This window comes from Narcine bancroftii, chromosome 13 (assembly GCF_036971445.1).
Source record: "Narcine bancroftii isolate sNarBan1 chromosome 13, sNarBan1.hap1, whole genome shotgun sequence".
Classification (NCBI taxonomy): domain Eukaryota; kingdom Metazoa; phylum Chordata; class Chondrichthyes; order Torpediniformes; family Narcinidae; genus Narcine; species Narcine bancroftii.
In genome coordinates this window covers 16,500,439-16,516,196 of record NC_091481.1, presented here as the reverse complement: position 1 = coordinate 16,516,196, position 15,758 = coordinate 16,500,439, and the positions used below count along the sequence as shown (strand labels likewise).

Here is a 15,758-nt window from a genome sequence, read left to right as displayed (position 1 = left end):
CGCAATTCCAGAATGGCTCTAGGAAAACATGCTCCTGAGGTCCAGTGAAATTATGACAAAAGTAAACCATCCCTTCTCACCTGTTTAAATAGTTGGCCCCAATCCCACTCCACTTTTGTCAAGCTGTGCAAAAGTAGAAAGAGGTCTGGGAAGAGTTCCCATTCCTAATTGTTATCTAGTGGGATCTGCTGAAAAAAATCCATATTCTAGTTTGTCAAGAAAAAGTATTGGGTTTAACTCTTAAGGAATTTGTGCTGAAAGGCCATTAACTGTGGAACCAGACCCTCAGCCCACTGGCCACACCAACTATCAAGCACCCATTTTCGCTAATCCTACACATCCCATTTAATTCTACCATTCAATTGAACATGAGGGGTCAGGCCACTTATATTGGCCATTTAATCTAATAATCTGTATGTCTTTTGGATGCAAGAGGGAACCAAAGAACCCACAGAAAATTCTCACAATCACAGAATATTCAAATTCCACCCAGATAGCACCTGAGGTCAGGATTGAAGCTGGGCCAGTGGATTGAAGAATTTAACTACTTGCTGGACCATAGTCCAGTAAATAATGATTGAGAAAGGCAATGAAAAGATCACAAAACAATTGTTGGAACCCAGAATTTTGTGCTTTAGTTCTGTTGGACTAAAGAAATGAATGTATGGCACAAAATCTGAATGATAGAAATGGATTCGATGGGCAATGACATCAGTAGTGGGTGAAGTAGGGATTATTCCTGAACAATAATGAAGTAAGACAGATAAGAAATAGAAAGAATTTTTATACCAAGTAACAAGGTAAGGCATCAAAGTTACAAAGACATGGTAAATTAAAATTTGAGAGAACAGTGTGGAAAATAATAAAAACACCTTGACAGGAAGGGATAGTGAGTAAAAATTTATAAAATCAGAACTGCATATGGTACTCCAAGTGTGACCTTATCGATATCATGCACAACTCTAACATGACAATTTAACTCCTATACTCATTGACCTGATCACTGAAGGCCAAGTGTGCCAAAAGCCTTCATTATCACCCTGTCCACCTGCGTCACCAATTTTGGGGAATTGTGTACCTTTACTCCTATATCTCTCCTTTCTGCAACACTCCCCCAGGGCTCTACTATTTACTGTCCTGGTTTAACTTCCCAAAATGAACATTTCATTATATAATAATTTATAATTATTAAATACTATCCAATATTTTTTTCTATTCTAATTCCTCAAGATCTTAAGTTTGCAAAATGCTTAAATTCCTTTGGTTTTTCATTCCTTCTGTGATCTATAAGTTATTAAATCAAAACTTGCTATTTATTCAGCATTGCTGACTGATCTATTCCCAAACCAGATTAAGTCCTCCATTAGGAACCTTGACACTTCATCTTGTATTCTGAATTTTTATTTTAAATCTGTTGACTGGATCTTTAGAAAAGTGACGGAAAAGGATACATATAACTCAATGTTTTCTGTCAGTACACACACTTATCAGCAGTTATCTTTCTGTTATTTCAGAACTACCTTATGGCTGGGAGAAAATAGATGATCCAATATACGGCACCTATTACGTCGAGTAAGTTTGCTGAATACGTAGTTTTTTTTTTAAATATCTAATTATGAATTTTTCACATTGCATTGTGTTTGGCAGTTATTAACCGTGATACAATTTCATTCAGTGTTCAGCTTCTCAATATACTTTCGATTTTTTTCATGTAAGTGAATTGTGGTGTTTCGTTTTGAAATTTTTTTCATGTGAATATTTATTACAAAATTATGAACTCTGCAAAATGAACAACTTGTGCTTCTTTTGAGCCAAGGCTATCTGATGTACATACTTATTGGCATATTTATGATTTGAATACAATGTAATAAGTGTGCCTTTGTTTTTTGTCACCTCTCACTGTCCCTTCGATTTTTTTTTTCTTCTTGCATACTTTCTATTCTTGATTACTCTTATTTCAATATTTCTTCTGCTCTTGCTATTTTTTTCCCATATGATGCTTTAGTCACATAAATCGGAAAACCCAGTTTGAAAATCCTGTGCTCGAGGCAAAGAAGAGGTTGCAACAACAACATCCAGTGCAGCAGGACCTTGTGCCCTACCTTATCCCAGCTCCAGGTTTCCGAGGTAATATTGTTATGTAAATGGAAAGAATTTAGAGTGTTGTAAGTTTTATTATTGTTTCCTTTCTTGCATGTTAAAGTATATTATTGTTAATATACCTTTATTAACATTTAGACACTTTTTAGTATTTCAGGACTAATGCATAAAGCAAACATAGTATTATTAAAGCGTCAGCCATAGCAGAAATGAAGCTATAGCTACAAACTAGGACTTATTGGAATTACTGATGTTCTTTTGTATTAAGTAACATGGAAGTATCAATATTTTTATAGAGTATAATCATTATTCATAAGATCAAGGCCTAAGAATGAGGGTTTTTCTCCTTTATAACTGTAGAAGGCTCATCATCAACATTACCTAGACCCAAACATACCTGCCCAGGCTCTCTGCCTCAGCGATCGCACAGTACGAATGACCTGTCTCAGTATCGGAGTGACAGTACTGGAATGTACAGGCTGTATGGTATGTCAAAGTGCAACTTCATAGTCAAGCTGCACTGTTGTAAAGCAGACATTTGTAGTGGGGATTTCAACATCACAGCTCATTAGGGCACTGGAAGTGAAACGTGGTTTCCTGTTACCTGCTTACAGTCATTGTTTTTAACCTTTTCCTGATCATTCAAATAGCAATCAAGGAAGAAGGGAAATTAAATCAGGAAATTTTTGTATCAATTATTATAAAAGTTATAATCTAATTGTAAATTTTTTTTAGATTTGTTTTTTTTTTAAAAAGGGTTAAAAACAAAAACCACACACTCTCAGAGCCTTTAGCACACTGTGATGTCACAAGTGTAATAAAGGTTTTTTTTAAATAATGTGTTTGTTTTTGTTTCTATTAATCAATAATAGAAAAGCCTCTCTTCACTCGAGATGTTTCACAGCTGAAGGGAGCATTTCTTACAACTTCACTGAGAAAGAGCAGCATGGGATTTGGATTCACCATTATTGGTGGCGACGAACCTGATGAGTTTCTTCAAGTGAAAAGTGTGATACCAGAAGGACCGGCTGCAGTGGATAGCAAAATGGAAATGGGTGAGTGAGTTAGAAAAAAATTTTCACTGGAAAGGCGAACATTTGATGTTAAGAAAAATGATTAGCCATCCAAGTTAAATGAGCAAACCGGTTACATCCGAGTTAGCCTATTATAGACGTAGGTGGTCTGTGACAAAACCCCATTTGGTCACTTACTGGCAAATTTCCATTTGCCTTTCAGATATACATTATGTACAACACATCTTTCAATAGAAACATGCAACTTTCATAAAAGGAAACAGTTAATTATTTTCTAAAAGAAATTATATACTTGCTGGAAAAAGTAGACCGTCAACCATTTGGGGAAATGAAGCCCTGAGATTTGATAAAAATAGCTTCTGGAGAAAACCAATTGGATTGATCTTTTAGATTGGTTGAGGCTCTGTGAATGTTAGATATAGAGAGCATAACAATGATTTGCTTTATCAGAAACTCCCTGTGAACTGCACTCAGTATTGCTTGGACAATGCAGCAATTCTCATGAGTCATCTTCCCAGGAAGAATATTTGCATATTCTCCAAGTGCAACAAGTTCCTTCAAACAACTATTAAATTTACAGAATTTGAATTGACTCCAGCAGCGACTGCATTGTTTGACATGACTCCAGCTGACGTATGCTGAGCCTATACTCAGACATCTAAGACCAAATATTCCTTTGGGGATTATGACACAAAATACCAACCTGCCAACACAGACATGCCTTATAAAACAGAACTGAAGGGTTCCCAATGTTTGCTGAGAAAGATCTTGGAAAGAAAATAATATTGGGAGAGATAACAAGACAACACTTTAATAGAACTACAGCAAAATAAACATGGCCCATGGAGCAAAAATGTAGACATTTGCTACATAATTTGAATAAGTTATGGGCAGCCCGCAGCTGTTAACAAACACTATATTCTGTGTAGATCATTACAGTGAAATGTCCGATAGTAATAGAATTGCCAAATACGAGGGAGCATTATTACCTTCGCACATATCAGCAAAAGGCCCTCGAAGCAGACAAAATCTCCAAGGATGCTTCTGGAAACACAACAAGAAAGCATAAACACATTGAATTTTTGGCAAAAGAATGAGGAGAGAATTAATGGGGATTTTTTTTTAATTATGAAAATCTTTGATAGATTGTGCATGTATGAGAAGAATTTTTTTTTCGGTGAAGAGCACAGTTAAAGGCCATTCATTTAAGGAGGTTACTGAGAAATCCAAATGGGAATTTAAAAGATTTTCTCCCCCAAAGAGTGATGAGAGGCACAGAAAAAAGAAGTTTGGTGCATCTGTATGTTGCATTGTGTGTAAGACTATAAACTCGCATTGACATTGAATGTGGAACTTGCTATCACACGGAATCATTGCAGTCAACCTTACTGAAACATTTTATAAAATTGGGGATACTGGTGAGGAAGAAGGGAACAGAGATTTGGATGAGAAAAGACAAGAGGAGGTACACACTGAGAATAAATGCTAGTGGACATGCTCAGATCAAATGGACTGTACATCCTGTGTAAACCTACATTAAAAAGCACTAGAGAATAAACCAACTTCTTCACCCATTTCAAGGAACAAGATTCATAGTGGTGACAAAATCAGAACTGAAGTATTGAAATTGTATTCAAATCCTTATCTGAATGAATGTATTGAGTCAGAATCAGGATTCATTGTCATGAAATTCAGTGTTTTCCAGCAACATCCCAGTGCAAACATTCATATTATATCCATCGTACAACATTACAATAAAAAAAATTAAACAATATTAACAATAATTGTGCACGAAAAGTCAGGCAGTGTCTTAGGTTCATTGGTTATTCAGGAATCTAACGGCAGCAGGGAAGAAGCTGTCCTTGTGCTGCTGAGGTGCTCATCCTGAGGCTCCTGCGCCTTTTCCCCGATGGTAGCAGAGTGGAGAGGGTGTGGCCTGGGTAGTTGGGGTTTTTGAGGATAGAGGCTGCTTTTTTTAAGACACCGCCTCTTGTAGATGGCCTCAAAGGAGTGAAGTCTGGTGCCTGTAATGTCGCAGGCTGAGTTTACAGCCCTCTGGAATTTATTCTTGTCCTGAGAGTTGGCGCCTCCAGACCAGGCAGTGATGCAACCCACCAGAATGCTCTCCACCGTACAGCTGTAGAGGTTGACAAGAGTCTTCTGTGACACACCGAATCTCCTCAGACACCTCACAAAGTAGAGCTGCTGGTGAGCCTTCTTTGTGATTGCATCAACATGGAGGCTCCAGGACAGATCCTTAGAGACGTTGACACACAGGAATTAAATTTAATTAAATTAGACACAAAGAATCTCATTTCAGCCTCTGAATTCCTACCATTAACACAGCCCATAAAGATAAGTATGCTTGTAGTAAAAATTTGACTGAACAACAGATTTGCATCAAAACCCAACGGGCTTCTGTTCGATAGCAGAGCTATTGGAGAGTGAGTGTATAATCATTCATTACAGCAGGTCCTCAAAGAAAAAGACTTCACTTTTAATTTATACAAAAGGAGTCACCATTTTATAAAAATTAACATCTCCTGAGGTTACATATTCGTGCCTAAGTATGGCTAGATATGACTTTTAATTAGCCACGGGATTTATTGCTGCACCAAAATTGACAGTATTGAAAAACAAACCTGGTAATAATCTTTCCTGCCATGTTCAAATCATTCACTCTAATCCTGGTTTATTCAGCTTGTTGCGAGCTTCTGTTTTTTTTTAATGAGTGTTACTCAGGGAGGTTGTTCAGGGTGCAAAACACTCACAAGAGTTCATGACATTTTCCAGAAAGCCTGGCACCATCCAGTACAACCCATAAACAAAGTTAATACTTTGGAAAAACAAAAAGACAATGATTGTTTATTCAAGAAAAACCAGATGGGACATTTACAGGTCATATGATTTTGGCTCATGTGTTTGAGACACTTGAAGAGGGAGCATTGAGTATTGATCAAGCAAATCATGTGATTGAGACATTTGAAGCAGCAAGATTGATTAATAGGCAACCAGAGATCTGCAAGAGACAGAAATGTAGTGACTTTGTGTGAAATGAACACTTCTGTTGTTTCTCTTTGTCAAGGAAAACAGTGAACCACTGTAACTATTGTAATGGTAACTTTCATTGACCCATATCTGGGTAAAAGAAGTAGGAGAATGGCTTCATTGGATCGTGACCTTTGCGATGTCATTTCGTCTGAATCTTGCCTGGATTTTTAAAAGCATTGTGGAAGTCACATATTTTGTTCCCTCTATGCAAGGAAGGGGAGGGTTATGAAAATCATTTGTAAGAAATAACATTTCTCTGGAAGCAACTCGACAAGGATTCATGAGCTTTAAGCAGTCTGATCACTCAGTGTCTCACCTACTTGATAATTGCTTCTGAACATTAGTTTAAAGGTTCTGGGTTTCAGTACAGGATTTCTAAGACTGAACTTTGAATGGACTTTCCAGAATTGTGCCTAAACTTAATGGTTTGGGAAACTAGTGCGCGTGTGTGCGCGCACACACACACACACACACACACACACACACACACACACACACACACACACACACATTTATTTGTGCATAGTTGGGGGTGGTTTAGATTTAATTAAGGTATTATTAATAAAAATACTGTTTTAAAAATAACATTGCCTTGGTGAATTTTTATTGCAGCTGATCTGCAATGAGGCAAGCTTAATTATTAAAAAACACATCTCTTTCTATTCAAATTGGAATGGATCTGGAAACATTTACAGGGAAACAAGTTACATGATTACACAATTCTGCATTGAAACAAATTTATATCTGCTTTGTTTTTGTCATAATCACCAGCAAGTAATCACAAATAGCTATCGTTTTATTTTTAAATATTGAATGTAATGTGATCCCATATGACTGCAAAGCACATTATTTATCCCAATATTGTAGTATCCACTTTGAATTTTGCAAATTGGCTACAGAAATGTATCAATATATATTGGAATTATTTTATTGTCAATAGGCTGTATATTATGCCCCAGTTATGAGCACAGTAAACTTCTCAAAAGAATTTTCTTTTTTGCCTCAATAAACCTGTTAAACAAATTCATTGATAGAATTTAAAATACTTATTTTGCAGTGATAGCTGTTATAAAGTAAACAAGTTTATTCCCATGATTATCCAACTTGTAAATTACGCAGTGGAACTATAAGACATAGGAGCAGAATTGTGCCATTCAGCCATTGAGTTTGCCCAGCCATCCATCTTGGCTAATTTACTATCCTTTTCAACCCCATTCTCCTGCTTTCTCCCCATAACTTTTGATTCCCTACTTGATCAAAAATACATCTACCTCCACAATATCCCCAAAGACATGGCCTCCAAAGCCATCCATGTCAATGAATTCCACAAATTCACCCACATCTGGGTAATAAATTCCTCCTCATCTTTGTTCTAAAGGAGATTTTTGTATTCTCAGATTATGCCATCTAGTCCCGCACTCCCCCACTCTATCCAGGTCCTTAGTATTCGATAAGTTTCAATGAGATCATCTCTCATTCTTCTAAACACCAGCGATCCCTGAGCCTTCAAATGCTCCTTGTAAACCTCCCCAAAGCCTTCCTTAGCCCAAAACTACTTACAATACTTCCAAGTGTGGTCTGACAATGCCGTGTAAAGCCTCAACGTCACATTGCTGCTTTTATATTCTATCCTTCTCAGAATGAATATTAGCATTCCATTTGCCTTCCTTACCACTGACTCGACCTGCAAGTTGACCTTGAGAGAGTCTTGCACGAGAGCTCCCAAGTCCCTCTCCGCCTCTGACTTCTGAACTCGTTGCCCGCTTAGAAAATAGTTTGCACCTTTATTCCTTCCTCTAAAGTACTTGATCATACTTCTCTACACTGTACTCCAACTGTCATTTCCTTGTCCAATTTCCGAGCCTGACTTTCTGCAAACGCAGTGCTTCCTCAACACTACCTGCCCCTCCTCTGATCTTTGTATCATCTGCAAACTTGGCCACAAAGCCAACTAATCCATCATCCAAATCATTGACGTGCAACTTGAAAAAGAAGAAGAAGCCCCAGCACTGAGCCCTGCGGAACACCGCTGGTCATCGGCAGCCAACCAGAAAGGGCCCCTTTTATTCCAACTCTTCCTCCTGCTGGTCAACCAATCTTCTATCCGTGCTAGTATTTTTCCTGTAATACCATCCTGCTTTGCAAGACCCTCGCCCTGATTGCTGCCGCTGTAAAGGCATTACGGTAACTGCTATACTAACCATGTCACCCACTATTATTTCCTGTTTTAAATTTGTTCTACCTTTGATATGCTTACATAGGGGGTTCCCTTAGGGGTCAATTTCTGTTTTCCAACATTTTCTGTGGTCCGGCAATGGCCAGGCCCGAACGCCACTGGATTAAAGAGATACAACCTGTACAACAATTGAAATGAAAGCACTTTTTAACTCAATGTATTGTACAAAGCCTTTGCATTATTTTCCCATTTCTTTCTATCCTAGGTGATGTGATTGTCCATATAAATGATGTTTGTGTCCTTGGACATACTCATGCTGAAGTAGTCAAAATTTTCCAATCTGTCCCAATTGGCCAATGTGTCAATCTTGTACTGTGCCGTGGTTACCTTTTGCCCTTTGATCCTGATGACCCACACAACAGTATGGTGCCTCCAATAGCAAGAGGAGACCGACAACCAGTCCAAATAAATGGACGTAATAATTCTGACACGTATGTGGAGTTTGGTTCCCGGACTTCTCGGTCAGCACCAGATATCTCTGACCGACATCTACATTCTTTTAATCCAATACCCACCGATGGCCATATGGAAGGAACTTTACCAGCAGTTCAAGAGGATACCATTTCAATGGCATCATCAGGTGCTACTCAATCTGAATTTATGACAGTCGCTATTGTGAAAGGAGCACAAGGTTTTGGCTTCACCATTGCAGACAGTCCTACAGGACAGCGAGTAAAGCAAATCCTAGACATTCAAGGATGTGGCGGCCTTAATGAAGGTGATCTAATTGTGGAGATTAATCAGCAGAATGTGCAGAGTTTTGGCCATGCTCAGGTTGTGGAGATTCTAAAGGAATGTTCAGTTGGCGTGGAAACAACTTTAGTCATCCAAAGAAGTGGTAAGTCCAACTTTTCAAATTTAAGTGATCATTAAAAATAAAATTGACAACAATCCTTAGGAACCTTTTTAAGTAGCTCATTATTTAAAAGCTCAACTAAATGCTATTCCTTGAATAGTAAAATTGATTATTCTGAGAAAAATACCATAAATGCTGGGAATATTAAATAAAAAAGGAGAATACTAGCAGAACTGAGGAGTTTGAAATATCTTTGGAGAGGGGAAGTGAATTATTGCTTCAGGTTAACAGCATTTCATCAGATCTACAAGCTTAATGACCGGAAATGTTCATTTTGTTTCTTCTCTACAGATGATACCTTACCTGCTAAGTATTTCCAATATTTGCTATTTTATTTATATCATGTTGAGTTTAATTTAATCTGGTTTATTTGTGATATCAGTGATTTAAATTAAATAAAATATTTTTTCTATATAATGTCAATCTGAAAAAAAAAATCTACTAGTTTGGGCTTTATAGAAATAACAGTGGTGAAATCCAGTAATACATTGGGCAGCAATCCCTGAACTTGGAGTGAATTTGGGCAGTTAAGTGTGGAAGTTACTGAACAGTATAACACCCAGCAAAATCATTATTGTTCAATCAAAGTTGTGACATTCAGCCACCAATTACTCTCTGACAATGTCTGAAAAAGTGAGCTTAGATGCACTCGAGTAGAGTCGAATTTAAGTAATCAGGCCAATTATAATTTTTGCTGAACCATCTCTGTAGCTTTGAAAGATTAATTTTGTGCATGGAGTCATTCCTTCAAAACTTAGATAATTGTGAATCCTATTCTAAAATTATAAGTGAAAAATTATATCATCCATGTTCCTTGCTTTAATCTACTCTCTGATAATGACGAGAGTTTATTATCATATAGATGAGTACAATGTACAAGTGCCATGAAATTCTTGCTTGCTGCTGCCACACAGCTGAGTTAAACACACTAACAACAAATAAGTATAAATTAATTTAGCACAGTGTACAATCTAAAGCCAAATCCTTTGGTCACTCTGTTCAGCACAACTGGAGAGGATGAGGTTCTTTTAACTCCAATCAAATGTCGAGTTCTTTCTTTTGCTGCTCTCTTAGTCAGGCGTGTGATATTGTTTAGATGAAAGTATGCTGCCCCATCTACCCATGCTCAATGGTTAAGGGGTGTTATGTCCCATTTAAACCTAGAAAGGATTTGTTATTCGATTAGTAACTCAAATATAAGATTTCAAATGTTGGTGGAGACTGTTCTTGAATCTCTTCCACAACCTTAAGACATAACAGAAATCCTAAACTTTAGTACTTTATTATTTAACTCCAGGAATGAATTATATTTTTCTTTCTCTAGCCATGCAATGATGGTAAGGGGATGGGGTTTCGAGACACATCTATCCGTGTTAAAATTATTAGATGTTATGGATGGTAAGGGGATGGGGTTTAGAAATACAACTATCTGTGTTAAAATTATTAGATGTGATGGATGGTAAGGGGATGGGGTTTAGAAATACAACTATCTGTGTTAAAATTATTAGATGTTATGGATGGTAAGGGGATGGGGTTTAGAAATACAACTATCTGTGTTAAAATTATTAGATGTGATGGATGGTAAGGGGATGGGGTTTAGAAATACAACTATCTGTGTTAAAATTATTAGATGTTATGGATGGTAAGGGGATAGGGTTTAGAGACAACCAACTCTGTGTTAAAATTATAAAATGTGTCTATGTTTTATACATTATAGATGTGTCTTATATGCCTTTATAATTTGGTGACCAATATAACTTATCATTTTTATTGTGCATTCCATAGATGTATTATATATGCACATTTAAATATATATAAAAATATTATAAAAAGAAAGCACAATGTACCATGAGAGGGGGAAAAATATATACATTTAAAAGGATAGATAACTATTCACATTTGCAGTAATGCAAAATAATCTGCTCTTTTAATAGTGCAGACATCTTTAATGGGCAAGAAAATATATTGTACACTGCAATGTTTCTGCATTAAGCAGTTAAACTTCAGCAAAAACCAAATTATTTAACAAGCTCTAGCTGCCATTGGATCATTATCCCTATACACCAGGCCCAGCTATCCAAGTCCAAGTCCATTATCATCTGACACACAGTACACACAAATGACATCAAGATCCAAAAACCGGTTTCTAGTATTGTTCCAACAGTCTCACCGCATGTGGGAAGAAGCTGTTTCCCAGCCTGATTGTCCTGATATTTATGCTGCTGTACCTCTTCCTTGAAGATAGTGTCTCAAGGATACTGCAGGCTGGAAGTGTAGGTGCTTTTGTACCTTCCTGACTAATGACGTGTTGTAGGTCCAGGATAGGATGACCTTTAAATGGATGCCAAGGAACTTTGTGCTCCCCACTCTCTCTATAATGGAGGCATTGCTATATAATGGGAAGTGGTCCTTCATCGTCCTGAAATCCACAATTATCCCCTTTTGTCTTATCCACGCTGAGACTCAGGCTGTTGCCACAGCACTGTACAAGCCAATCAGTCTCCTCTCTGTGAGATCAGTTTCATCATTGATGATTTTGATGGAGCTGAACCTGACAGTACTGTCACAATTAGCAGCGTGAACAGTAGTGGGCTGAAGATGTAGCCCTGAGGCTGAGTGTGATGGGAGTTGGGGTTTTGCTGCCAATCTGGAGAGACAGTGGTCTTTCAATCAAGAAGTCCAGGATCCAAATTGGGGTACTGAGTCCCAGTGAGGACAGTTTGTCTACCAGCCCCTGAGGTGTGATTGTGTTGACTGTCAAGCTGAAGTCAATGTACAACAGTCTGGCTTAAGAGGCATTGTTCACTGGGTTGGACAGGACCAGGTGGAGGGTCAGGGTTGTTGCATCATCTGTGGATCAGTTTGGCCATTAGCTAAATTGGAAAGGGTCCATTGTCACTGGTAGCTGTGCTTTGATGGGCTCCATTACCCATTACTCAAGACACTTCATATTCATGGAGGACAGTACCACTGGATGGTAGTTATTTAGTCCAGCTAGTGTTGCTCTCTTGGGTACTGGGATGATGGAGGCTGCCTTGAAACCTGCAGGAACAACAGACTGCTAGAGTGAGTTATTGGAGATGTGAGTTAGGACCTCAGTCAGCTGGACTGCACAGTCCCTCAGCCCCTGACCAGGTAAGTCATCTGGTCCTGCTGCTTTGTGTGTTCACCCTGGATAGGATCCTCCTCTCCTCAACTGGTTCTATGCAGGTTGCCTGTTCCTCAGCAGGGGAGGGGGGGGAATGAGATGTTGGACTCCATGTAGAATCCAATGATAAACCAAAGTGACAAATGCAACAGAAAACCTGGTTCCGATCATTGTTTTAACCATTTGTATAACCATCTGCATATTTCATCATATTGTTGTCAATCGTCTTTCCTAGATTTCAGCAATTATACTCCTGAGTTTGATGCAAGCTTTCCTAGAACAACGATTTTATTTATTTTCCTGTGAAAGGATTTTCACAAGCATCACAGCTATTGCACAAACATGATCTAAATACATTTCTACGTAGAATGCCCTCCATAATATTTTGGACAGCACTTTTTTTTCCTTTATTGTCCCTGTGCTCCACAGTTTTAAATTTGTAATCAAACAATTCACATGATTAAAATGCACATTCCAGATTTTATTCAAGGTTATTTGTATACATTTTGGTTTGACCATGTAGAAATTACAGGACTTTTTATAAATAATCCCCTCATTTCAGGGCACCATAATATTTGCGATGTAGCAATGGTTAGTATATTAAAATGGTCATGTTTAATACTTTGAAGCATATCCCTTACATTGCAATGACTGCTTGGTCTGTGATTCATAGATATACACAGGTGCTGAGTAAAAACACAACGCTGAAGAAACTCAGCAGATCAAAAGGTGTCCTTTATATAGCAAAGAAAAAAGTATTTAACTGACGTTTTGGGCTTGAGCCCTTCATCAAGGTATGGAATAATGTTGGCAGGCATCTGAATAAAAAGCTAAGGGGAGGAGCATGGTGGCAAAGGCAGGAGGTAATAGGTGGAGAAGGGAGGGAGGGCACAGCAGCAACCAAGGGGAGGAGAGATGGCTGAGTGAATAGCGAGGGAAGGGGGTGGAGAGCTGAGGAAAAGGTGGAGGAGGGGGGAAGGGAGAGCAGGTTAGTAGAAACCAGAAAAGTCAATGTTAATCTGGCTAGACAGTACCCAGACAGAAAATCAGGTGCTGTTCCTCCAATTTACGGGTGTTTTTGAGGCCACGAATAGACATATGAGTATGGGAGTGAGACGCAGAACTGAAATGATTTGCCACTGGAGGTCCCTGTCATTGGTGCGGACAGTGCGAAGGTGCTCAGCGATGCGATCACCCAGTCTGTGCCCAGTATCTCTGATGTAGAGAAGGCCACAAAGGGGGCACCAGGTGCGTAGGCACAAGTGAAGTGTTGCTTCACTTGAAAGGCCTGTTTGGGGTCCCGGACTGTGCCATTACCAGGGTGTCATCAGGAAAGCAGGAGAGAGCAGTAGTCAATGCCATATAGGTACCTGAGATCCTTGCGGGGTCAAAACTGGGAGGCTTGGAATCACGAGGCACAAGATGGCGGTGGAGGCAAGTAGCAAGGAAGGCAATGTGGCTGTGGAAGCAAATCTGGATGAATATATGGTGGTAGAGTTTGAGAGCAGCAGCGATTACAGATGGCGAGTAGTAAGAGATATCTTTGTGGTGAATGCCTTCTCTAGGAATGCTCTGCCAGGCCTCTACTGCTGCCATCTTCAGCTCCTGCCCTTATGTTTTCTCTTCGGTATATGGAAGGCATGCTCAATTGGATTAAGATTGAGTGAGTGGCTTGACCATTCAAGAATTTTCCAGTTTTTAGCTTTGAAAAACTCCTTTGTTACTTTATGTTTGGGATTATTGTCGTGCTGTAGGATGAAGAATCATTTGATGAATTTGGAGGCGTTTGCTCAAACTTGAGCAGATATTTCTATACACCTCAGAATTCACTTTTCTACTGCCATCAGCAGTTACATCCTCATTGAAGATAGGTGCACCAGTACTGTGACAGCCATATGTGCCCAGGCCACCATGTTTGACCGATGAGGTGGTACACTTTGGATCTTGGGCAGTTCCTTTATGCCTGTACTCTTTGCTCTTGCCATCACTTTGATACAGGCTATTCTTGAGTCTCGTCTGTCCACAAGATCTTTTTCCACAAGTCTGCAGGTTCTTTTAAAGACTTCTTGGCAAACAGTAATTTGATCATTCTTTTTCTGTGGCTTGCATCTTGCAATGTGGCCTCTGTATTTCTCTGCTTGAAGATTTCTGCGGACAGAGTTCATTGACTCATCCACACCTTCCTCCTGAAGAGTGTTTCTGATCTGACAGACAGGGGTTTGGGGATTTTTCATCATTATGAAGAGAATTCTTCTGTCATCAGCAGTGGAGGCCTTCCTTGGCCCAGCAGTGGAGGCCTTCCTTGGCCCAGCAGTGGAGGCCTTCCTTGGCCTACCAGTCTCTTTGTGATTACTGAGCTTTCCAGTATGTTCCTTCTTCTTAACAATGTTGATTTTGATAATCATAAGGCTTGGGTGATGTCTTTTTCTGTTTTGTTGTTCTTCAGCCTCATAATGACTTATTTTATGGTTTTTAGACTGCAATGTCAGGAAAATTATGGAAAAAATTATCATAATTACTCCCTGTGTGTTCATTCACGCTGGGCGCATTTTTAGACTGCAAGTACCTGAGTGCAACAGTCCCCGGGGTTGGACGTGCGGCAGAGTGGATGACCATCAACAAATTTTTCTGGTACGGTTTACACTTCAGGCTTCCTCCAAAAGGTTGTAAGGATAAATCGCGGTGCAAGAACTGACTCGAAATTCCTGCGCACACAGCAGCAAAATTCCTTGATTGTGCCATTACATACCTGCAGTCTAAAAACCATTTTTGACTCTCATTGACACAACTCTGGTCCTCATTATAAAATGGCAACTGCAGACTCCAAAGGTGATCAAAAACCTGGAAGTAAGCCTAACTTTCTCACTAATGAAGCAACTCAACATATCGGAGTACTCACAAACACCTGAGAAGCCAAATGCCCCAAACGTTACGGTGCCTTGAAAGGGGATATAAAAAGTGCTGTAATTTCTACATGGTCAAACCAGAATGTTTACAAATAACTTTGAATTAAATCTGGAATGTGCACATTAACCACATGTTAATTGTTTGATTACAAATTTAAAACTGAGCACAGAGGTAAATGAAGGAAATAAGTGTCTTCGACCCAAACATAGTGAAGGGTACTGTATATTTTTGCACAGATTTTTAAATAAATTGGCCTCAGGGGAATTTCAAGTTGCTTTAATTTATGTGGTTGTAAAAAAAGAAAATTGTTGAGAGATTTGACAGCCCAGTAAGATTTTTAGGGATAATAAGACTTCATTTCCCCATTAGTTCAATAGCATACAGGCATACCCTGTATAACATGGTTCATACGTTCCAAGCAAGTTC

At 38.8% G+C, this 15,758-nt stretch overlaps 1 protein-coding gene across 14 annotated transcripts in view; it reads left to right on the top strand.

Moving 5' to 3' along the window:
• magi2a (membrane associated guanylate kinase, WW and PDZ domain containing 2a) overlaps positions 1-15,758 on the top strand; it is a 251,791-nt gene that overhangs the window by 190,686 nt on the left and 45,347 nt on the right. For 11 of the 14 annotated variants that reach the window (XM_069909254.1, XM_069909258.1, XM_069909256.1 and 8 more), the window contains 5 exons: positions 1,515-1,572; positions 2,006-2,127; positions 2,461-2,586; positions 2,973-3,155; positions 8,627-9,259. In XM_069909254.1, the coding sequence (XP_069765355.1) occupies positions 1,515-1,572; positions 2,006-2,127; positions 2,461-2,586; positions 2,973-3,155; positions 8,627-9,259 (1,122 nt within the window). The remainder of the gene's footprint in view (positions 1-1,514; positions 1,573-2,005; positions 2,128-2,460; positions 2,587-2,972; positions 3,156-8,626; positions 9,260-15,758) is intronic. The other 3 variants (XM_069909259.1, XM_069909257.1, XM_069909265.1) reach the window with 1 other exon arrangement.